Source organism: Pogoniulus pusillus, chromosome 31 (assembly GCF_015220805.1).
Source record: "Pogoniulus pusillus isolate bPogPus1 chromosome 31, bPogPus1.pri, whole genome shotgun sequence".
Classification (NCBI taxonomy): domain Eukaryota; kingdom Metazoa; phylum Chordata; class Aves; order Piciformes; family Lybiidae; genus Pogoniulus; species Pogoniulus pusillus.
In genome coordinates this window covers 1,533,809-1,558,468 of record NC_087294.1, presented here as the reverse complement: position 1 = coordinate 1,558,468, position 24,660 = coordinate 1,533,809, and the positions used below count along the sequence as shown (strand labels likewise).

The window sequence follows — 24,660 nt, the reverse complement described above, 5'->3', positions numbered from 1 at the left end:
GATAGGTCAGTATGCCATAACAATCTGAGGGTCAGCCTCTGGGGCTGGCTAAACTCTGCCCACCTGCAGCTGGCACTCCACCCCCTGCAGCTGCATGTGGGGGGAAGCTACCCAGCGCCTGGTATCTAACTCCCAAGATGGATTCAAGGATGCTCCCAGCACGGGCTCATGTTTATGATTTTGTATCCTCTGCTAGCAAGAATTTCTCCAACATCCCTCAAAACCACAAGTCAGTTTTCCAAAAAGATGACACGTTCAGAATCAGTTACAAATTTTAAAGGTGAGGCTGCATCCAGTAAATGGCAATTTAGAAATGTGAAATTTACTCTAGAACCTGAAGCCATTGGGCATGAGGCTCCAGCACAGCTGCAGAAGCAGAGAGTCACTTACAAAATGAGATAAGACAGGTTTTTTTCTCTTTAGCCTGATAAAGCAAATGCTGGGAAGGAAATGCAGTCTACAGGCAGATCTAGGAATACAAGTCTCACAGTGATGACTTTAGGATGGTAACACATGGTTGATAAGTTGTCTGTCAAATATAAAGGGTGCCAGTTAAAAGAAGGTACCCAGCAAGTAGAGCCACCAGATCCAGAAGCTGCCATAGAGCAGCAGATTTAGGGTACCAACAGCCCAGCTGTGCCCCTGACAGTTTCTTAAATTCATGAATGGACTTGTGTGATGTGAGATCCTGCAGCAGAAAGATGACTCCATCTTTCTCAAAGCAGGAGTTAAATCTACAGGGAATAAAAAGCCACGCATAAAGTAGGTTTAACACTATGTACTTCTTTTGAGGACACAGTCTTCATCTGCTCTATCCCAACATTTGCCAGTGTCCTAACTACACTTTACTTCTCAAGACTGGGGGTTCAATAGCTCCAAGTGCAGGGTGCTGCACTTTGGCCACAACAACCCCATGCACAGATACAGGCTGGGGTCGGAGTGGCTGGAGAGCAGCCAGACAGAGAGGGATCTGGGGGTGCTGATTGATACCCGCCTGAACATGAGCCAGCAGTGTGCCCAGGTGGCCAAGAGAGCCAGTGGCATCCTGGCCTGCATGAGGAATGGTGTGGCCAGCAGGAGCAGGGAGATCATTCTGCCCCTGTACTCTGCACTGGTTAGACCACACCTTGAGTCCTGTGTTCAATTCTGGGGCCCCCAGTTTAGGAGGGACATTGAGATGCTTGAGCGTGTCCAGAGAATGGCGACGAGGCTGGGGAGAGGCCTTGAGCACAGCCCTACGAGGAGAGGCTGAGGGAGCTGGGATTGGTTAGCCTGGAGAAGAGGAGGCTCAGGGGTGACCTTATTGCTGTCTACAACTACCTGAGGGGTGGTTGTGGCCAGGAGGAGGTTGCTCTCTTCTCTCAGGTGGCCAGCACCAGAACGAGAGGACACAGCCTCAGGCTGCACCAGGGGAAATTTAGGCTGGAGGTGAGGAGAAAGTTCTTCCCTGAGAGAGTCATTGGACACTGGAATGGGCTGCCCGGGGAGGTGGTGGAGTCGCCGTCCCTGGGGCACTTCAAGGCAAGATTGGACGTGGCACTTGGTGCCATGGTCTAGCCTTGAGCTCTGTGGTAAAGGATTGGACTTGATGATCTGTGAGGTCTCTTCCAACTCTGATGATACTGTGATACTGTGATACTGGAGTTCTGGCACCAGCTTTATAATGCTGAGTCCAACGCACTGCTCTGAAATAACCAGAGGACTGAAACCAGCAGCACCAAACCCAGATTTTTTCAAACTCTTCTTATTTTTTTATCCAAGATTCAGTTGTTATGCATAAATTATATATCCCTAGCTCTGTCATGAAGTCTTCCTAGAATACAGCAGTTTGCTTTCTATACTCCCTAATAAGAGGCAAAATTGCTTGCTTTAAACAGTGTGCAGATGTTCTGTCTGTGATTATGGGAAGAGGGATGGGATGAAAGACAAAGGCGATGAAGAGCTGTGTTAAAATAGCAACAAATGGTGATAAGGCATCTGTCAAACACACTTGTGGTCAGTTCCAGTAAAAAAGCAATTCAACAGTACACAAAATAAACAAACAGCTAGGAAACACCCAGGCTTCTTAGACTTTATTTTCTCCCTATCATAAAGGTGATGTGCAAGAACTTCATACTTCTCATCGTTTGCCCTAGTGGTAGCACTACTGAGTGGTTTTATAGGCAAAGGCAGAGATTGTTCTGTCTTTGAGCCAGCCCAATAGCCTTGGCTGTTTCATATGCTTCTGCAAAAGAAATTGCTGCTTTGTGTATGTTTCCTAGGCAGAAATGTCTTTGCTGACACACATCTACAAACAATAGGAGACAGTAATTCTTTTTTTAGCTTCTCTTCTACTTTCCCCCTTCTATGCCAACCAAGGATATTTGTTAAGAGCAAATTCCGATTTGGCAGCTGTTAAGTAGTAGGATCAACATATTAAAAGCATTTATATCCTATGCTTCTAAATAACTTGAGCTCATAGGTGCTGTGATCTCATTGAAATGAAAAATATGGGTTCTTAATGTCCAAGCTAATTACAGAAGAGATACAGGAAATTGATTGTATGCACCAATCTCACATAAACTTTTGTAAGCATATTATTCTATGCAAAAATCTCTGTAGTATTAAATAATTCACTCAGTGGGAAAGGACCTTTTTTCTCCCTCATTCTTTCCCAAAGCCATGCTATATTGAAGATGTTGTTCTCTCTATTACAATGCAGATATTTAGATAAGAGTTCTCTTTTTCACTGTAGCATTATGATCCATGTAATTGTCTGTTTAATCTTTGAATAACCAGCCATATTTTTATTTACAAATATTGAACAAATAAATTATTGGAAATAATTATCATCCCAAGGGAAAGCTGTTTCTTCCACTCCCTACTAGCTATCTGCACCTATCAGTGTACAAAACCAAAGAACTCCTATTTGTGTACTTCAGAAGCAGAAGATGCATCAAATTACTCTTCAGACTTTCTAACAGAGTGATGTAAAAGTCTGGTATCTAGTTTGCTACCTCCAGCCCTAAACCAGCTTGTCAGCTTGGGGAGTGTGGCTCAGGGGAGACCTTACTGCTGTCTACAACTACCTGAGGGGTGGTTGGGGCCAGGAGGAGGTTGCTCTCTTCTCTCAGGTGGCCAGCACCAGAACAAGAGGACACAGCCTCAGGCTGCGCCAGGGGAAATTTAGGCTTGAGGTAAGGAGAAAGTTCTTCACTGAGAGAGTCATTGGATACTGGAATGGGCTGCCCGGGGAGGTGGTGGAGTCGCCGTCCCTGGAGCTGTTCAAGGCAGGATTGGACGTGGCACTTGGTGCCATGGTCTAGCCTGGAGCTCTGTGGTAAAGGGTTGGACTTGATGATCTGTGAAGTCTCTTCCAACCTTGGTGATGCTGTGTGATACTGTGATCTGTGCTGTTCCAAAGCAAGAAGGATAAAAGCCGAAAACGTGGTTGCCCAAGCCACCACAAGCCCTGGGAGGCTGCGTGCTCTGTTTGATGTATCCAAGGAAAGGTCAGTCTTCTGCACCACTTGCAAACCAAATGGGAAATCCCTAGCTGGAAGTCAGGGGCTGTTTGCAAGCAGGACAGGTTGCTCCTGCAAACCTGGTTGTGCCAGGCTCTCTGCAATGCTCATCTCCATAATCAAGGCTGGCAGTTATTAGATTGATGCAGCATAAATTCAAGGCCTGCTGGAATAGTTCTTCTCAAAGCCCAGGTGTAGATGCTTACACTGGCACTGCAAGCCAAAGGTGAGGAGAGCATTAACGAATGGTGGGGGGGCTTGTGTGAGCTGGAGGGGAGAGGCAAAAAAAAAAATGAAGGAGGTAGTTGAAAGCATAGACAGCATCACAAAGGGGTGTCTTGTCAATGTATTTTCCCCTAATGCCTTGCAAGCAAATGAATTGTTTCTGTACATACACATGTCTTCCAGAAAGGTTTGGGTTTGAGGAGATTTCAATATTCCCATACATTAAGCTATACTTATTCTTTAGATCCAGGTTAGTAATTTGCGTGGTTTTAAACAGAAACTTTTTCTTCAGACTTTCAGATGGAGCAAATACTTCTAGCCCCTTAAACTCATTTGAAATATCATAGGAGCTGTATATTTTTACATTATGTGTCCAGTTCTGGTCTCCTCAATTCAAGAGAAGGGCAGCAAGGCTGGTGAGAGTCCTGGAACATAAACCCTGTGAGGAGAGGCTGAGGGAGCTGGGGGTGTGCAGCCTGCAGAAGAGGAGGCTCAGGGCAGAGCTCATTGCTGTCTACAAGTACCCGAAGGGAGTCTGTAGCCAGGTGGGGTTGGTCTCTTCTGCCAGGCAACCACCAACAGAACAAGGGGACACAGTCTCAAGCTGTGCCGGGGTAGGTCTAGGCTGGATGTTAGGAGGAAGTTGTTCCCAGAGAGAGTGATTGGCATTGGAATGGGCTGCCCAGGGAGGTGGTGGAGTCACCGTCCCTGGAGGTGTTCAAGCAAAGCCTGGATGAGGCACTTAGTGCCATGGTCTAGTTGATTGGCTAGGGCTGGGTGCTAGGTTGGACTGGCTGAGCTTGGAGGTCTCTTCCAACCGGGTTGATTCTATGATTCTATATTTTTTAATTGTTTTGTCAACCTCTGTAATTGCCACAGTATTATATACAATCTTGAGGTTTGCTTTTTGAGTGAGGACTCTAGAGATGAGCAGAAACATGCAGAGTCACTCTGCAGTTTCAAGACCAGAAAATGTCCCCTTACAGAGCTGGTAAAGATGGATTAAGGGGTGATTCTGTCTCTTTCTGTTGTGTAGGTCTGAAAAGCAAAGCCCACTCAAGGAAACAAAACTTACTAAATTCTATCCTCTGCAGTCACAATTTTTCCTACCATGTGTTAGAAGTGAAATTCTGGAGAAACATCATGAGAGATGTCTTTAACATATATCCCAAAACCCCTCCACACTTTCATTCCTTCCTCCTGAGTGGTTCAGTTATTTCTGCCAGTGATGTTCTTCTAAACCACCAGGGTATCTGTTTTCCTCCCAGCAGTCCTCATGACACTCCCTCTGGAGTTGCCCCTTTAATTCTCCTGATCAACTCAAGACTTTGATTCCACTCACGAGGTGTTGCAGGTTAGTTGTGAAATGGGTGACAGGACAAGGCTGAAAATTATTCTCATTAGGTGAAATGTTGCATTTCTCTATTTTATCATTTAACCTTACCAAAGCCACTTGCCCATAGAGCTGAGGTGAACAGTGTTACATCTTCCACAATTAACTAGTCTCAGTGCATTCCTACAGAGTGGCAAAAGTTGTTATGAGAAGTTAAAAGTTATCTGCTGACACAAATGTTGAGCTGGGTATATTACTCTGGAGGTTAGTATCTCCCCTTTCAGTGACAGATTTTCCTGGAGTCTACATAAAATTGAACATGCCTTTTAGACTGTCTCTATTTGCTAGCCCTCCAAGGAAGCTACCAAGGTATTATTGGAGTTAGTACAATGAGTGTACTCATTTTCTATTTTATTTATATATATGCTTTCCTAATGAGCATTTTTCCCCCTAACACACTGCATCTCCATTGTAACAGAGGAAATACATGATTTAAGCTTCTGGTTTTCTGTGGAGAAAAGAATATTGGGGAGACTAAACTTTAGACATGGGAGACAAACTCTTCTATCAGATGCCTTGTTGGTGAGCTGACAACAAGTTTTACATGGCAGATTCAGATAAAACCAAACCAATTCTGTAATTAGAGTCACATGTTTCATTATTTCATTATTTCAAACTGAGTGAATGATATACATTTGAGCAATAAGGTCTACATTAGAAATTCAGATAAACCTTTGCTTCTGATTTTTTTTTCTATTTTAAAAAAGATTATCACATAATTCTAACAATCTTGATACTGCACAGAAGATTATTTCAGATTAAGTACTGCAGCACCAGTCCCTTAATATCCTTCATGTAGTTCCAAACTCACTTTTGTAATTGGATTTTAATGAAGTATGAACTGTGTGGGCCACCTTTTAGAAGACCTCAAAATCACCTCTGTTATTTGTGAACTATTCATTGGCTTACATTAAAATAAAGTATCACAGTATCATCAGGGTTGGAAAAGACCTCACAGATCATCAAGTCCAACCCTTTACCACAGAGCTCCAGGCTAGACCATGGCACCAAGTGCCACGTCCAACCTTGCCTTGAACTGCCCCAGGGACGGCGACTCCACCACCTCCCCGGGCAGCCCATTCCAGTGTCCAATGACTCTCTCAGGGAAGAACTTTCTCCTCACCTCCAGCCTAAATCTCCCCTGGCACAGCTTGAGGCTGTGTCCTCTTGTTCTGGTGCTGGCCACCTGAGAGAAGAGACCAACCTTCTCCTGGCCCCAACCAACCCTCAGGTAGTTGTAGACAGCAGTAAGGTCTCCCCTGAGCCTCCTCTTCTCCAGGCTAACCAATCCCAGCTCCCTCAGCCTCTCCTCGTAGGGCTGTGCTCAAGGCCTCTCCCCAGCCTCATCGCCATTCTCTGGACACGCTCAAGCATCTCAATGTCCCTCCTAAACTGAGGGCCCAGAACTGAACACAGTCCTCAAGGTGTGGTCTAACCAGTGCAGAGTACAGGGGCAGAATGACCTCCCTGCTCCTGCTGGCCACACCGTTCCTGATGCAGGCCAGGCCAGACAGGCAATCTGTGCACGTTGATTTTCTTCTGGCATGCAGTTGCCAATATTGAAAAAAAACTGTTGTGAATCAGAAGGTTACATATTGATGAGATCTAGTCTCCATAAATCTCATTCTTTATCATGCTTTAGGCTTCCTTCTAAATGAGAACAGTAAATTTGTAAGTAAAACTTGTAAATCAACTTTAGCACTATGTGTGTATATGTGTGATATACAGATACACTTGAAATCCCCAAATAATTTTTCTCTACTTCATATTCCATGTCCTTATAGGTGGGAGGAGAGTCATAGGAGTGTTATGGCAGGTGCCATACATGAGCACGCATTTCACACATGCACTGCAATGCCGCACACTGCTCTTAGTGCACTGGAACTATTGATCCTCACAACAGTAAATAAATCTAGACAATTATCCAGTTGGTTAAAATTACAATGTAAATTAAATACAACCAGATTCTCATTTACAGCAACAGTCAATCAGCTGCAAATTTCCAGTTCCATACTAAGCTATAATTATTTAAAGTTACATATGGGAACTGGAGGCTTACTTGTTCCTCTTTCTGCTCTCACATAGTGCACCTCAGTTAAAAATAACATCTCTCTTTACTACTGTATTAAAGGCTGCTCTTACTGGGACCTATACTGTTCTAATTACCTGTAGCACTGATTCAAAGCAGTAATAGTTTGCCATGATAATAAAATGATTTATTGTCTGCATATTCTGTAAACTACATTTGTTCTGAAAAAATAGTAGTCTTCAGATCTATTTTCTATTTAAGGAATAGTTTCATCATCAAAGCTACAGACAACTATATGTAAAATAAACAGTACAATAACCAGTGAGTTTAGGAATGAAACAAATCAAAAGAGCATTCTCTGAGTGTTTTGTCAGCTCCAGCACATCCAAAACACATCTGAAAACAAAAGATATATTTCTTGTATTGGTATTGCAGACTGTGAAATATTAAAGATGTGAACAGGAAGTAAAGATGCTGTCAGAGGTCAAATAGCTTTTAATGCTTCTTCCTTTTTCTCTAGTTGCTTGGTCAGCTGGTAGAAAAGCACTGTCTTCTGCTTGACAGTTACCTTTGGAGACTTTTGTCATGTGGTTTGACACACTTTGCACATTGTTTTCCTTGTGCTTTCACACTTGTTTATGAAGCTGTTTGGAAATGTATCCCTGTTTTCACACAGGCTTATCTGAAGTTGTATCACACCTAAAATAGGCCAATTAATTAGTAATGATGGGGTCTTTCCAGCTGCACACTCATTTTCAAATGAATTTATTGAAGTAAAGGATTTACAGCATATGGACTCGCAGACTTCTTATGAGTTAAACTGGCTTCCATATGTACAGCCTTCGGTGAAGAACTCAAGTAATATTTACAATGTAAATATCAACTTTTATTACATAAGAAACAAATATATCACAACTTTCACTTCACAACATATTTGTTCTGGTTTGATGACTGAAGTCATCGCTTTGAAATACTATGTGGAACTCAAAAAAATAGCTTGTTCTTGTCATAGACTTTATCAGGTGTCCTTCAGAAGTCCTGAAAAGCAAAGAAGAAATGTGGTTTAGAAGTAGTTTTTGTAAGCAGTTGCATAATGAAGTGTACTTTAAAAGAAGAAGATGGTGGACAAGAAGTAACACTTGATATAAAACAGTGACATGAGATGGACCTTTTCACAGACGCTTGGTGAGCAGCAGACAAGGCTGCAGGATGAGGAAGACAGGTAGAATGATTAGGCAGAAATGGCCTGCAGCACAGATTAGCTGACTTTTCACAACAGTTATATCCTGCAAACGGATACGAGAATTTGGCTTACTTGGGGCACACCACATCAGCACTGTAATAAAATAGCCAGCAGCAGTCAATAGTGGCTGTTGGAGAGACCTAGATGGTCAGTACCGAAAGAAGGACAAAGACTGAAACTGCTCCCAAACAGTCCCAAAAGACTGAAACTGCACCACTGCTCTCCCTCACTTGTCAGTGCCCGAAGTTTTAGGTGTGGAATCCAGGAGCAGATGTTTCTGCAATAATCTTGTTTAGAAAGAGCAATTCTTTCCTGAGTCCCATCACTTACAAATGGTTTTGCTCTCTGAGGTATAATCGGTTTACATCCCTTCTGATCTTTAGGAACTTCAGAGCAACTGCTACATTTGTAGAAAGGAAAAGAATGTTTTGTTTTGGTCTTGGAAGGAAACAACTGTTTGGAAAAATGGCTTTGTTCTGGAAGCATTTAAGGTTAGGTTGGACAGGCCTCTGAGCAATGTGATCTAGTTAAATACGTCCCCACTCACTGCAGGGTGGGATGAAGTAGATGACCTTTAAAGGTCCCTTCCAACCCAAAGCATTCTCTGGTTCTATGAACTGCCTGCCCCTCCCAGGGGAAAAAACTAAAAAAAGAAAAGTGTCTTTGGAAGTAACCTTTTCTCTTACTTCAAGTTGAGATACAGCTGAGTGCCAAAACTGGTCCCATCACTGATTTCATAAGAGACTTTAGAGAATACCAAGCCTAACTCACTTCCACATTACTCCATTATGTCCCTGCAAGGGCTGTGATGCAGAAGGGTTTACATTTCAGTACACCGAAGGACTATATTTGAGAATGATTCTAGAATAGCAGTAGCAGCTAAATAGAAAGCAGCAGCTACAATATTTGCCTGTCAGACAAACCCTCTGCAGCCCACCTCAGAGGGCAGGCAAATGCTTTCTTAATGTTTAGGGTTCATGTTGTCGACTCAGTTCCAGGTACAACTCCCTTCTAATGAAACAGATGTTAGAGCTTGGTGGGGTTTTTAATTACAAGAAATATCCTTGAGTTTGTTCTCTGAAGAAGTAATAATCTTTATTATTAAAGATGAGTTAATTCTGGGTTTATGCTGCAGTGCACACAAGCTGAAACACCCAGGTGAGTTAGATACATTATTAACAGTGCCATTTAATTAGGAATTTGCAATAATAGCAATCATGGGATAACAATTATTGTTACTAAAATGATTATTATTTTCAGACAAAGTCCCTCTAGAAAAGCATGCAGCATTTCATGGACCATGGTGTAGTTCTGACAGGCCACACTTCATGCAGGATTACTCTCAAGTTACAGACATTAAGAGGCAAGAAAATCTGTGCATACCAGTGGGAGGTGGCTCAGCAGGTCATCTGCAGAATCATAGTTTTCTGAAAAGGAAGGTTCAAGAAGTTCTGATTCATCTCGAAGTTTAGCAGGGTTTAGTTCTTCCTGGCTGTTGTGGATGAGAAACAACCTTTATCACTTTGAGATGAAAAAGCCATCAAGTGAAGCCTTCTTTTAACTGCATGAAGTCAAATGGCATGTTTAACGGGTGACACGATACTGAAAGCAGTTGTCCAATTGAGTAAATATGCAAGCAGAACACAAGCTCTACAAACACATGTTGGCATTTTGTGTTAATACTGATTAGGATATATATTTTTTCCCCAGGACATCTACATTTTCATTTTCTGTCTTTACATCAAAGAAAACTTTCAAAGAACAGTACATTTTGTTTTTAAAACTGCTGTTTGTGTTCCATGGCTGTGTGGATTCTCCCTTGAGTATTTTTTACAAATAGCATTTTAAGAATCTGTCAGAAGCTTTTAAAAACAGCCAGATGCTGTCTCCTCTTTACTCTTTCATTCTAATCTGATTGTAGTGTCTGTTCCAGTCTGGAAGAAAATGCTGTCTGTATTTGAAAATCATGTTATAAACTGAGTTACAAAGACATTCGCGTTCACTGCCTTTTCTTTGTCCTCTCTGTATACATACACAGGTATAAATCTTTTCTGTCTTACTATCTTACAGATGTGGGAAAAAAAGGTGTTTGTTTTTTTTTTAGTACCTTCTTTTTCCAGTTAAAACTGAGTTTAAATATTTCTTCACAGCCATTTGCTTTCGAAAGCGACTGTAGTTGTCAGTGAAGACAGCATCAGAGTGGCGTTTGACAGGACTGTCCTGAGAGCTGGCAATGCAATTACAAAGAAAAAGAAATTAATAGACAATGTCCATTTAAAAGGAGATATCATTGAATGAGTAAAGCAAACTTTATAATGTTGATTAGCTAAACAAAATTAAGTGCTCATTTCAGATTTCATTTCCAACTAAGACTTTGGATTTTAGTTCCATGGGAAAGAAACCACTGCTTTTGTTGCTTACTATGTATTTGAGTAACAAGGGTCAAATTCTAAGGACCAGTACTTAAGTCTCTGGGGGGCACACCTTCCACTGATTTCTTTCTGGTGCTCAGCTTTGCCATAGCCCATGCAATTTGGTTCCATACTTCATAATTTCTAGAGTCTCTACCCCAGGAATTCTTCAGGATCAAACTTCTGATTTCATATGTGGTGACTCTATTTAATAAACTGATTTTATCCTAACTTATGTCATCTGCATAAATATATTTTAGTACAATGCCAAGGTGCAGACTGGTTTAAGTCAGAGTAAGCTCCTAATGGACATGGTCACTGTACATACGGAACTCAGGAGGGTCAAAGCCTGCCTCTGAGGAAAGTAAGAGTGCAGCATCAGAGATACAGATACTAATGCTTGTTTTATAGAGGTATCAGGAGACAAAACACACTTTGTAAAATTGGAGGCCCATTTTTCATGTAAAATCTTGGGAAGCCTGACTGTAGTCTGCTTTAAATGATCCAGGTTAGTTTATAGCATATGAGGAACTGGCATTACATGTTCTGGGACAAGTCAGCATTGACATAAATGCAGGACCTAATTCCACTCAGCTTTTGCACATATGAAGTAAGCATTCAAAGGAACTGTCGTACTGGGTCAGACTCAAATACTCTACTATCCTGTGGTAGCTGCTGCTTAGGGATGTGAAAACAATGGGAATGTGTAGTCATCCTTCCCAGAACGCTGGAACTATTAGTTTCTGAACATCCTGGGCTACAAGTTGCATCCAAATGTCTTGCCTATGGATCTGCCTCATTCTTTTTTCAAATCCTCTTATAATACACATCTCCTAAACATCTGGCAGCATGTTTGGGCAGTAAGAAAAAAAATCTTTTTTTTTTGTTTGTTCTCACTGTAAACCAATAATTTCTTAATTTCATTGACATTGAGCCTTCCCCTGTTATTATGTAAGTATTGACTAATCAATCATTTTGTATTTACTTTTGCCATTTTTCTGGCCAAAAAAGGGGGAAGTAGTCAGCAAATTACAGTATCACAGTATCATCAGGGTTGGAAGAGACCTCACAGATCATCAATTGGTGTGATGATCATTATAATATTGACTGTATTTGTGATCATATGTGCAGTCTGCTGCCCTACCTCTCACAGCTCTATCAGGAGTAAGTAGTAACATGCCCACTTGGCAACAAATACTACTAAGTTGTTACATAGGATTTTCAGGTCCCACATCATTACATCAATTTCCCTTTCATTATCTTCAAATTGAAAAACATTAAATCTTAGTTAAAGAAGAGTTAAAAATAGCCAATGAAACTGACTGAAAAAAAACAACTACCTAATGTAAGTGTCACCTCACCTAACTCGTTTTCTAATAAGCGAATGCAGATATCTCTTCACAGCAAGCTTAGCCAAAAGATGGCTGTAGACACTGGTGAAAATTCCATCAGCATGCCTTGCATTTCTGAAATGGATAATAAATAAACTCTACCATACAACTTGAGTTCGTATCATTTTGATAATGTTCATTTTGCAAACACACTGCTTTCCTAAAGTTTTCTACTGTACATATTAAATTAAGCTAATTTCATAAAACAGCCTCCAGATGTCCACAATATACTTTTTAGTATTCCTGGGAAGTGAATGACTTAATCATGCCAGAATGCCAATGCAATCAACATTTTTCTGACATTCCTACTGCTATGAGTATTCAACTAGAGACCAAGTGGATTTTTGCCTGTAATTGATTCTTGCTTTCCTATTTTTCAGTTTGAAAACATGACCAATCTTTCGCCATAATTCAAGTAGAACATCATCATTTGCATTTATAATAATAAAGAAACTCACCTATCAATAATTCTAGATAGATCAAAATAGAACTTCTCATTTTCAGGTAGTGTGTTCTGCAAAATGTCTGATTCAGATTTGAATGACCCATGGGCATGATCAGGTTCACTGGCTCCATCAAATGGCATTCTGTTTCCCAATCTGTTGGAGAAGGAAACCATGTGACAGGTACTCAGCTGAGGACACACAGCACTTCACTGCAGCTTACATTCTAATTTGTATCCAAATGCACAGCTACTTTAATGTGTAAGGCATTTCAAAGTAGCATGGATAAAACAAATACCACTTTCAGGTACAATTCATGCTAGGTGATAATTTACACAACAGATTCTTCTCTCTAATGCACATTTTCTAGACGTATTGCATTGCAAGCAATTTGTTTCAGTGAACAGTACCTTATGAATGGCAAGTACAAGTCAAGGGACAACCATGAAGCTTTCATAACAAATACATTTTATATAAAAATGGATGGAATTACCAGTTTCCACCCATGCAAAGTGAAAACAATTCCTGTGAAGTACTTACCTTCCAACAAAGACTTAAAAGGTGCAACGAAATGCAAGATAAAAAAGCTTTTAGGTCTTCCCTAAAGAAAGTAAATGCACCCTCTAGAACTTCAAAATAAATGCAAGTGCAGTCATGTGCCTCTCCATGTGGTTTAATTTTTTTTATGTTTAAGTTAACTTGCTAGTTGGACGTTGGGAAAGGTTCACATTTAACCTTTTTAATGCATAACAGCAACAGCTCTGTCTAAAGCAATTTATAATTCCTTCACATTTTTGTCAACTGCAGTTATTACACCAAGGCTGCTTGGATTGCAGAGCAGTAGCTTGGCACTAGCACGGCAGCAGAGGTTTCTTCTGCTTGCCCCTATGTTCTGTGGCAGACTACAAGCTCCCATAACAGTAGCAAACCTCTGTGTACAACGATGTGTGGAAATCACATACTAAACCAGGGATAGGCTTTGGTCTTTCTAATTTTACAGTAATTTTCTTATCTATTAGTACTACTTATATATTTGAAGCATGTAAGACTTCATCCCAGTAAAGAAAAAAAAAAGGGGGGGGAGGGGGAGATTTTGTGTAAAATAACCCAGTGCAAGTCACATATCTTGAAAATCAGTCATTACACTGCTTTTCTGTGCGGTTTTTCTTTGATTTCTTTGTGTCATTTTTAGCTAAATATAAAGCCATTCTGTCATTGATTTAATTTAGTTAGACAACTAATAGCAACTCTGGCAACTCAAGGCATGCTGCAGCATCAAAACTAAGTGCAGGCAGACTGCTCCTCTCACTCAAGATCTGGGAATTTTTAATATATTCGATTTTGTCTATGCATGTTTCTGTTGTTTTTTTTAAAGGTTGCCTCCACCTAGCCGAGCTTCTGAGCTTTCCCATAAGAAAAGCCAAGACGGCTCTGGTGGACGTGCCCCGTGTCTCGGAACACATTTCTGCAGGCATTCTTTCGTCCTCTAAGCCGTCTACGTACATGGTGGTCAGCACTACTGCTGGTGCCTCGGAAGGTGCCTGCGTGTCTCGGGGGGACTTTAAAAGGTCAGGCTCTACTGGCACCGACGGGGCTTGGCCGGGTGCGCTTGGTCTAAGACTCGGCGTGAAGACGCGCACCCATCACGTCCCAAGCAAGCAGCGCGACAGGCAGCGCCGCACAGCGTGCGTGTCGGAACGCACAGTGGAAGACTAGCGCTTCTCATAGTCCCCTCGACATCCCCGGGGACGGAAAGGCCGTTCGGGGCGGCGGGGTGCTGAGCGAAGCGCGGAACTCAATGCGCGGAGCAGTACGCGGTCCTTACCGCGGGAGCGGGGGGAAGGCGGCGCCACGCTGGGGCAGTGCCCGCACCCGCCAGCAGAGAGCGCTGAGAAGGGCGAGGGCGAGGAGGCGCGGGGAAGCGCCGCGATGCTCCATGGCCACCACCTGCGGGGGAAAGAGCGCAGCCGTCACCCACCGCCGGTCTGCCCGCACCCACCGATCCACGCTGGGACACGAGGGCTTCGCCTCGAGACCCCTTCAGAGCCACCAGCCTGGACCCGACAGACAGCGCCGGCAGCGGCGTCGCCGTGACCGGGGAGCTGCCGGCGAGCACGGAGAAGTGGAGCCCCGAAGGCAACTGCCCCAGCAGCAGCAGCACCCGGCGCTCAGCGATCTCAAAAACTGCACGTGCTTAAAAAAGCGGTAAAAAAGGAAAGGTCCCTCCCCGGCTGCCCCCGGCGATAAAACCCGCTCTCCGCGACTCGACGGCCAGGGCGCCTTTCCTGCCGGTCCGGAATATGAGAGGAGGAGAAAGGGAGGGATGGGGACACCGTCCTCTCTCTTGTGAACTTGCCACTGCGGCAGAGGGCAAGTTACTCACGGAGCCACGAGTCTGTTGGTGGGGCTGGCGGGCGGACGGGGAGCAGAGCGAAGGCGGAGCGCAGCTGGGGGCCTGCACCCTGCCCCGGTGCGCGGCTGCCGGTCTGTGCGGTTGCCGGGGAGGCGGCGGCAGCAGAGGAGAAGGACAAGGAAGAAGAGAAGCTTCGTCTCGCCGCACGCTCTGAGCTGCCCGCCGCGCTGCCGCGTTTTATAGGGTTTACACGTTTCTGCTTCTGAAGAAGCAATCACGTTACTGGGGAGACGTCACCCTTCCCAAGGGGACGGTCGCTTTGTTCAGGACAGTCAGAGACTTATATTTAACTCATGAGCAGCCGCTCACACTACCTCCCCCCTTCCCTCCGTCATGATTTGATTTATATTAATGAATTAGCTTTGAGGGTAGCAGGACGCTGTCAGCAGCGTGATTCCGCCTCGCAAGGCAAGGAAGCAGAGGGCGGCGGGGGCACGCCGCACGGCGCACCCCTGCCCCCACCCAGGAAGGCCGGGAGGGGAGGTTGCTGCTGCCCTCTGGGAGCACCCCGAATGCTTTCCTGCAGAGCCTTCTCATCTGCTCGGTTATTTTCCTAGCTCTTTACCGATGTATTCAGCTAAGCCGATTCCTATCTGACCCCGCACAGCCCGTCCCTGCCGAGCGCTCCTGCTTGGGTCGCGCCGTCGGATAGGTGGCTGCCTGCACAAGCCCTCACGGTGCCAAGCCGCAGGGCCCGAGCACGCAGGGGTTGCGCTGCGGGGAGTCGGTCTGAGCAAAATCTTACTTCGGGACGGAGGTTGATTTCAGTAGGCAACGGACTTTTCCCTTTTTTGCTTTTTTTTCCGTTTAACCCGTGTGTGCTGGCGGGAAACGCACCTGCTTCCCCATACAGGGACTGCAGGCTCTACTGACCCCGGCTCTGGCACTCCGTGCGCAGGCTGCGCGGCTGGAGCGCCAGTTAAACCCCTGTGAGTGACAGGAGGACAACTATTCCTTCTAACGTGTCTCAAGCCCAGACACCGGGGCCGGAGTCATTGCCACAGCGAGGAAAAATCAGATTTCAAGCCTTCGATTTACGCCTTCGAATTTTCACTGCCTGAGAGCGATCTGAAGGCAGAGCTAGGGAAAAAAAAAACCACCAGGAAACTGTCCTTGGGACCCGCGGGAAGGCTGGCAGGGCAAATCAGCTCCTGCCAGTGCTGCATTCCAGTGCCCGCCCTGAAACGCTTGCAAAAACTCGCGGCAGAAATTTCAGCTAAAGAGGTTATTAGCTTTTTCCCCTGCTATCTCTGCTTTGCTTTTTTTTTTTTTTTTCCTCTCGAGCTTTTGAGCCTCTAATCCTCCTACTCAGTACGTAACGATTGCACCAAATCCATACAGACGATTTCACCATTTCTTCCTACTCCTAATAAGTTTTTATGTTTCATGTTTCACTAAAGGTTAGACAGGCTCAATGCCGAAGATTCTGCCATGCTTAATCACATTTTCTAATTCAGTTACATAAAATTAAGTGAATTAGATTAAAAATGCCTGGAAATTTGTTTCTCAGATGACAGCTATGACTAAAACCAGAGTTCCTGCAGTAGTCTAATTTCAGGAAAATTTCCCCTTGTTACTACATAACTAGAGGTCGAAGAAGCAATTCTGCTCTGGAACTGGGAGATGAGCACCGATAGCATTGCACTCCGCTCACCTCTCTAACATCTGTATGTGCGTTGTGCTGTATGCATGATCTGGGAAAGTTCAGTGGACTTCACCCAAGTCCTTGAAAGGAGAAGAGAAGAAACTCATCTCCTGGGTAGCGTAAGGATGCGTCGCTGGGGTGCTGCGCTAGCTGCTGATGCCCAGCCTGCTGGTCTGGAGCGGCGAGCGTTGCGCAGAGGGCGATTCGGGGCCAGAGGACGCGGGCACCCTGCGGCTAGCACCGCGCTGGGCTTGGTGGGGCCCGAGCGCCTGCAGCTCTTCTCTGTAGCCCGCTTCTAAGCCTCGCTCCTCATCTTCCGCGGCTCCCCTCCTGAGCCCCACAGCAGCTTAGGGCTGAGGGAAAATCCCAAACTCTGCTAGCAGCGGAAACCGGAGAAGAAAGAAGTTTCCTTTCGGCATGCCTGGGCTAGAGCAGCCTGGAGAAGGGGGTCTTGCACCCGTCCTGCGGGCTGCAGTCGTTGGAAGGGAGGAGGGCAGCCACGGACTATATCGGAAGGAAAAAACGAGCCTGTCTTCAGTTGTTATATACAAGCTATTCGTGAGGTTGCACGTTGTGCAGAAATGAGTACAGACTGCACTGCCGAAAAATTTGAGACTCAATTGTAAATCAGTGGTGCCATATTGTAGCAGACCATGTAGATCTGGTCTGCTGTAGCTTTGTTCTCCTTTGCACAGGTAGTACACTAGATTGGACAACAGACTAGCATGCTGTAGGACTGGCTAAAATGGCCTCAGAACCTCTCTAGGAGTGGCAGTATTGCAGAAAACAAACCAAAATGAAACAAAACCCCAAACCCCGAACCTTTATAGCTCCTTTAATCACCTGAGCAATCTTCAGCGCATCTGTTACAATACCATCTATGTCCTCTATTCTATGGATAAGGAACTGAATTGTAGGGAGATTCCCCTTTTTTCACACAGGAAATCTCCAGCAGATCTTTGAATTGTCTCCAGATGTCCCAAGCACTATTCAGTTGCACTAACAATTGCCTGCATTTTCCTTCAACAACCTTCTGCATCCACCAACTTCTGTTCTTGAATCAAGACAAACAAGAGATGGCCTCTTCCTTTCTCCTTAACCTTTCCTCTTATTTCTCAAGAGAACTTTCACTGAGGGAGGTTGTTTGGGGATGACTGCGAAGAGGGTTGGGATTTTTTGTCCTGAAGCTTATATACTGTGTTATTCCCACATCATTTGGAGATGTTTTGATCACTAACAGGCAAATAACTTTTATACATAGACATATGGAGGAAAGCCCTTTTACTGTAAGAGTACTGAGTCCTCTATGATCTAGGCAGATGAACTGTTTCCAAATGGCAGTTTTTAGTTTTCTACTGACACAAGTTCTACCCTTTCAGAAAAGCATCATTTGGGGAAAAAAAAATCCCTAAAAACTGCTTAGAAACTTCTCCAGGATAATAATAATAAACAACTTTTGGGAAGCATTTTTCAGTGGCTGTTGCAGGACTCCTGCTGCTTAGCAGCTCCATATTTACTGAACCTTACGTTATCAAGTATCTTTTGGTTACTCTTCACTCCTGCTCAGTTTTCTTTAATGTTCCAACTAACAACAACAACATAAAAGGATTATAATAATAAAATAGCAATATTTGTGACTGGTGGAAAACCAATTAGACAAGACTGAGCAAAGAACAGAAATTTCATCTCATCTGTTGTATACAAAATTGTGTGATGTATTTCTAAATGGAGTATTACCTAAAATAGCTGCATCATCTGAAGGAAGGAGATTTGGGAGTTTTTGTTAGCCAGATCAGATTACTATTTTTAACATGTAAAACTCAGTTGAAACCGATGGCCTAAAAAACCTCCTAAAGCCAAACACTTAGATTTGAGAAATCTGCTTAGTTTCATAGAGGGACCTGCTTAGCATTTGCCAGATGTATTACATGATTTTATTTTAAAGAGAAATTGCATCAGCAATAGAAACACAGTTTTTGTTTGGAAAATAAATAAATTTAAAAGTTGGCTTAGGTCTGGAGTATTACATCAGAAAATGAGACTTCTACTGACTCATGAGCTCTGCCTCACGAATCATTGAGTCTCCAAAATCTGTCTTGTGAATTGCAACTTATGTTCCCATAGATGAGTTCAGAAACTGCATTTGATCCCATGGCCATACCGCATTGATCCATGAGTTTTTAGAGCTTATAGAGTAGATTGATGGGGCACTACTATTCAGTGGCTAGCAAAACAGCATTTCCAACTTCTACAAAAGAGATAACAGTGTCATGGAGGGCCTGTAGGCCCGAAAAGAGGCTCATTTGTGCCTATGTCTTGCCTGGACATGTTTTTCTGCCAGGACCCCTGGTTGTAAACAGGTTGTGTAAGCCCACACACACCCAGCTCGTGTCTCCCCGGGGAAAGTCCAGGCAAGGGCTTCTGTCTATTATGGTAGGGTTTGGCTGACTGCCAACCTGATTGGTCATTTTAGTGGTCAAAAAGACCATTTATCTTGGCCCACATTCAATAAATAGGGGTGCACAGGTAAACAACATGCTTAGCTCAGACCCTCAGGCATAGACCCTGTATAGTTCAGCTGCTCTGACCCTCACTTGCAGCGCTCAGCCGCTCAGACCCCCACGCTCGGATGCCGTTGTATAGCTCTGATGCTCAGAGGCCCAGACCTCATGCTCTGACTCACTCGCAGCTCACCTGCCTGCATACCTTTCTTGCAGAGCTCATTTAGGCCTGCACATATATATATATATAGGGAGCCTATAGTCTCCTAAGCCAGCTGTGCACATCTGCACGCTACTGCAGGACCAGATCCTGCAGTGATTGCCTTTACCTACGGAGCTCAGACTCCCAGCAGCCGTGCACACTTTGCATGCCTGCTGCCCATCATTGCCTGGTAAGTGCTGTTGACGCTGAGATAACCAGGAAGCAGACTCTGGATTGTCTGCACACACACACATGGCCTGAAGCTGTGACAGCCATGCCAGAGACAGCACAATGTTCTCCTCAAATCCTGCCAGCTGAGAATTCCTGGACACAGCATCCAGAAAGAGCCAGCAGCACCAAAGGCAGAGATTGCCTCTTTGCCAGGAGAAAAAGGTTAGAGAAAACCTATATCCCCAGAAACTGGGAAGATTCAACTATGCTAACAAGCATACTTATTATGTACAATGCTTGTATGAGTCACAGTATCACAGTATCATCAGGGTTGGAAGAGACCTCACAGACCATCAAGTCCAACCCTTTACCACAGAGCTCAAGGCCAGACCATGGCACCAAGTGCCACGTCCAACCCTGCCTTGAACAGCTCCAGGGACGGCGACTCCACCACCTCCCCGGGCAGCCCATTCCAGTGTCCAATGACTCTCTCAGGGAAGAACTTTCTCCTCACCTCCAGCCTAAATTTCCCCTGGTGCAGCCTGAGGCTGTGTCCTCTCGTTCTGGTGCTGGCCACCTGAGAGAAGAGAGCAACCTCCTCCTGGCCACAACCTCCCCTCAGGTAGCTGTAGACAGCAATAAGGTCTGCCCTGAGCCTCCTCTTCTCCAGGCTAACCAATCCCAGCTCCCTCAGCCTCTCCTCGTAGGGCTGTGCTCAAGGCCTCTCCCCAGCCTCGTCGCCCTTCTCTGGACATGCTCAAGCATCTCAATGCCCCTCCTAAACTGGGGGGCCCAGAACTGAACACAGTCCTCAAGGTGTGGTCTGACCAGTGCAGAGTACAGGGGCAGAATGACCTCCCTGCTCCTGCTGACCACACCATTCCTGATGCAGGCCAGGATGCCACTGGCTCTCTTGGCCACCTGGGCACACTGCTGGCTCATGTTCAGGCAGGTATCAATCAGCACCCCCAGATCCCTCTCTGGCTGCTCTCAGCCACTCCGACCCCAGCCTGTATCTCTGCATGGGGTTGCTGTGGCCAAAGTGCAGCACCCTGCTCTTGGAGCTATTGAACTCCATCCTCTTGGACTCTGCCCATCTGTGCAGGTGGTCAAGGTCCCGCTGCAGAGCCCTTCTGCCCTCCAAGCCAGTCACATCTGCCCCCAGCTTAGTGTCATCTGCAAACTTCCTGATGACTGACTCCATGCCCTCATCCAGATCATCTATGAAGCTGTTAAAGAGGATGGGGCCCAGCACAGATCCCTGAGGGACACCACTAGTGACAGCTGCCAGCTGGATGTGGCACCATTCACCACCACTCTCTGGGTCTGGCCCTCCAGCCAGTTCCTAACCCAGCACAGAGTGTTGCCATCCAAGCCATGGGCTGACAGCTTAGCCAGCAGTTTGCTGTGGGGGACAGTGTCAAAGGCCTTGCTGAAGTCCAGATAGACCACATCCCTCCCATCCCAGCTAGTGCCTTTGTATTATGTGTGTGAGCAATTTCCAAAATCAGTTTTCAAAATCACTGAAACATTTGGATTATGACCCTAAGTCCCATCCACCCTTCCACCTCTTGCATTACTGTGTCCTGACATGTCATTCACACAGACATGCTTGGTTAAAACTTGCCAGTGAAGAGCAAAAGGCATGCAACAGAGCTACTGACCTCAATGGTATTCTTAAGGTTCTTCCTTCTTGTCTATGATGTCATCTAGGAAAATTTCTACCACTTGTAATTTAGTTATTTTTTTTCATACCTTTTGTTCATACACCCCAAAGTGCAGTCTCAGCTCTTCTCAAGGATTCTAAACTAGTTTGGGTTCGATATTTTGTTCCCTAGGTGTTTGTGGGTTTACATATGTGCATAAACTACTGCTTTGTGTCCATTTGGTTCAAGGTATGGAGCTGTCCTAGAAGTGTGAATCCAAATTCCTTCTCAATCTTTAGAGTGGATGCGATGTTTTTGCCATCCCCCTGCCCATGTCAGGTGTGTATTATGTACTTATTCCTCAGGAAGATCCATAACTATGTAAGCTTCAGGAGCAGCAATCTCTTTTTCACGCTTCACTGAAGCTGTTTATCTCATTCACCTTAAGGTCCAGAAAATCACATGGTAGTACAAAGCTTGTCAGGAGATAAAATAGTTTCTGGTTTGGTCATGTCGAATACTCTTTGCTTTAACAAACTATCTGAAATATGTTCTGTTCGTATCATCACTGTTATAATCCTCAGACTTCAGCAACAGATAATACCTCCATTATCAGAAATGTCTTTCTCCTTCTGCAGCTACCCCAAGTCCATTCCTCTTCTCTGCAAACTTAAGATAACCTCTGTATATGTCAAGAATGTATGTCTTTATGATGCTACAGCATTCAGGCTCAACCTCTCACTCATTTCCAGCTGAATCATTGCTTCACAGAGTTTTGAGGGTCTCTACATAAATTGACTTCTCTATACAAGATTGTGTTTTTCATGGTGAATAGCACTGTAATGACACTCTTAGATACTTAAGTTTTTCTAAGCTAATATCTAATTATCTAAACAGATATTAAGAAAAATCTTTCAAATCTATCCCTAATTTTTTCCCATGCCTTTGAGTCTGTCATCTGCACTATATGATACCTTATGATTTTTTTTTCTTCTATGTGTACAAAAGGAATATCAAATTGATATAATCACCCGAGTCTCTTCAGATTACCTGCTAAAAGTAAACTCCATATATCAGTGCCACAGAGGAGCTCCAAAGCTAGAGGCAAAGCCTAGGAACAAACATGCCTGGGGCACCTTATCTTATTTCATTAAGATTGACCTTATATTGTTAAAAATCCCTTTACCTTTCTATTTCCTATACTGACTGGAAAAATACTCCATGAAGTGTCAGAAAATTTAATCTGTTTATACATTTGTAACTGTGTGATTTGAATCTTTGAGGGGATGTACAGCAGAACATCTGGGATGAAAGGACTGGAATACTTCTCCAATTTTGCATAGAGCCTGTTCCCTGTGTATAGCACAAGATCCTGGTTCTAGATTTTGTGGACAGATTGTTTTTATATTCCCAAGTGAACACTGCTACTATTGCACTGTCTGGAAGCTTGTGAGAGCAGACACATCATCTCAGGATGCAGAAAAGCCCACGTCAGTCAGACTGGAAGGCACATCTTAAGATGCTAATTATGCAAAGATAACTTTATCCCTTGAACTGACCTAATCATCACAAGTTCTTTATTTACCAAGCTGAAAAAAGCAACCGTCTAAAAGCTATGGCAGAAACAGGCTAAAAATGCTTCAGTCTCAAGCAATTACCACTCTTGTCTTGATGGGAAAAGTGCTGAGAGAGGTTTTCTAAAATTGTCCATGTGTATAAAGGGCACAGTGTAATGTGCTGTCTCTTGTAGCACTACTCTAAGCCTACTGTGCGTGATTATGACTGTGAAAATCTGCAGCCACATTTATTTTCCATGAAAGGGGCATACAGAAGGAAGCATCAACCTGCTAGTTTACTACCCTTAATAAATTGTACAGTTTGGGCTTAACTGATCTTGATATTAGTTGTGGAAGAACTTTTATGATGTTCACAGACAGAGAGATGCAAGCCCAACCTAGCTTATCATTTAATTCAGCTTTACTAGGACAAGCAATAAACTCCTACATCTTGTTTAATTGGTTTCTTGGTCAATAGATCAGTGGCTCATTGTCCTTTCTTTCCTACACAAAAGTGTTAGTAATATTCCAGTGAATATAGCACTGCAGTCAATATATCCTAATTTTTAAAGTACACATAAAATAGATCCAGTATCAGTAGGATTTTAAGAGATTTTGGGAGGAGAAAGTTGCCATGAAGATAAAATAGATGAACAGGTACCGTAGTAATAGGCACCACATATGCTGTTGTCATGTGTGTGTATACATGCAATGTGTCTGGGTTTTTTAATCTGACACATGAGTAAAACTGCCTCTGCAAAAACAAATCAGCAGTGATGCTAAAACAACTAACAGTATTTTAATTTCCATTGGGTGTTAACACAAAAATGTTGCTCACTGCTGAACGTAAGCCATGGGTCTTTACACCCCAAAATTTGCTCAGCTTTGTGCTCAAAGTGTAACAGTGCATGAATGTGTAACTTATTGATCTAGGTTAGAATCTTGTTTCTGGTGACTCTGTGTGAATCCTGCACTTACATTGATAGCTGCATAGTGAAAATGACTGCATAATCCTTTCTTCAGCATGTAACAAAAGGATTCCTTATTATTGCTTCATGGTAGTAGAGAATTATTTTGTACAAAGTTTAAGTACAGTTCCATCTGTCCAAGCCACAGATATATTTTGGGATTACCTGAGATACTTTCTGGTTTAATGGAAAAATGCATGTGTAATCATACAATGTCAGAGCAGAAAATGATGTCACACAACACTGGGTGTGGAAAGGCTGGAAAAGTCCATCCATTGCAGGTGTTCTTCCTTGATCTTTTTCTGAGAGATGCTCTATTTGCTTCTAGAGGGATCAGCCTGGGGAAGAGAATTTTCACACAGAGTTTTTCAGAATGAATAGAAGTTCATATCCAAATGGATCTTCTTTGTCTATTAATGTTCCTCAATGAGAGCTGCTATTTTGAACATTGAATTCAAAGACCTTTAGAGTGGTGGGGCAGCAGGATAGTTGGCTCAGTGAAGCTTACCCTTCCCTTAGATCTTGGAACATGTATTGTGGATAACATAGCTATACTTTTTGAGAGAGTGGGTAGCATAAACTGAAGCTGAATCTATAGCCCCATTTTCACCTCTATTTTACTCATGCACAATGCTCCATCCAGATTTTTTTACAGCTGAGAATGCTCATCCTCATCATAACTTGTGGCCCAAGTGTCTCTTAGCAAGGTCAAGGAACAGCCTCTCTCAAGCAGGAGCAAGTGCTGGATCTCCCAACTTGGCTGACAACTGTTCAGTCAGGGAAAACTTACTGGTCTTCAGATGGAAGCTGAAGAGCTTATTAATGTTCAGTGCAGTCATATTTTCCTCCTAGCTCCCTGCTATGAACGCTACTCAGTACATAACTGCGTATCCACAACGTTGCATACAATTCTGCTTGCA

The 24,660-nt window shown here is 43.8% G+C and overlaps 1 protein-coding gene across 1 annotated transcript; it reads right to left on the bottom strand.

The window, feature by feature from the left end:
* Positions 1-7,899: 7,899 nt before the first annotated feature.
* Positions 7,900-15,263, bottom strand: VIP (vasoactive intestinal peptide). Its single transcript, XM_064169142.1, has 6 exons — positions 15,022-15,263; positions 14,464-14,585; positions 12,654-12,794; positions 10,501-10,620; positions 9,777-9,885; positions 7,900-8,188 (listed from the first exon to the last, which is right to left on the bottom strand). The coding sequence occupies exons 2-6, from the start codon at positions 14,574-14,576 to the stop codon at positions 8,180-8,182; spliced, it is 492 nt and encodes a 163-aa protein (XP_064025212.1). The 5' UTR covers positions 14,577-14,585; positions 15,022-15,263; the 3' UTR covers positions 7,900-8,179.
* Between the last annotated feature and the right edge of the window lie 9,397 nt (positions 15,264-24,660).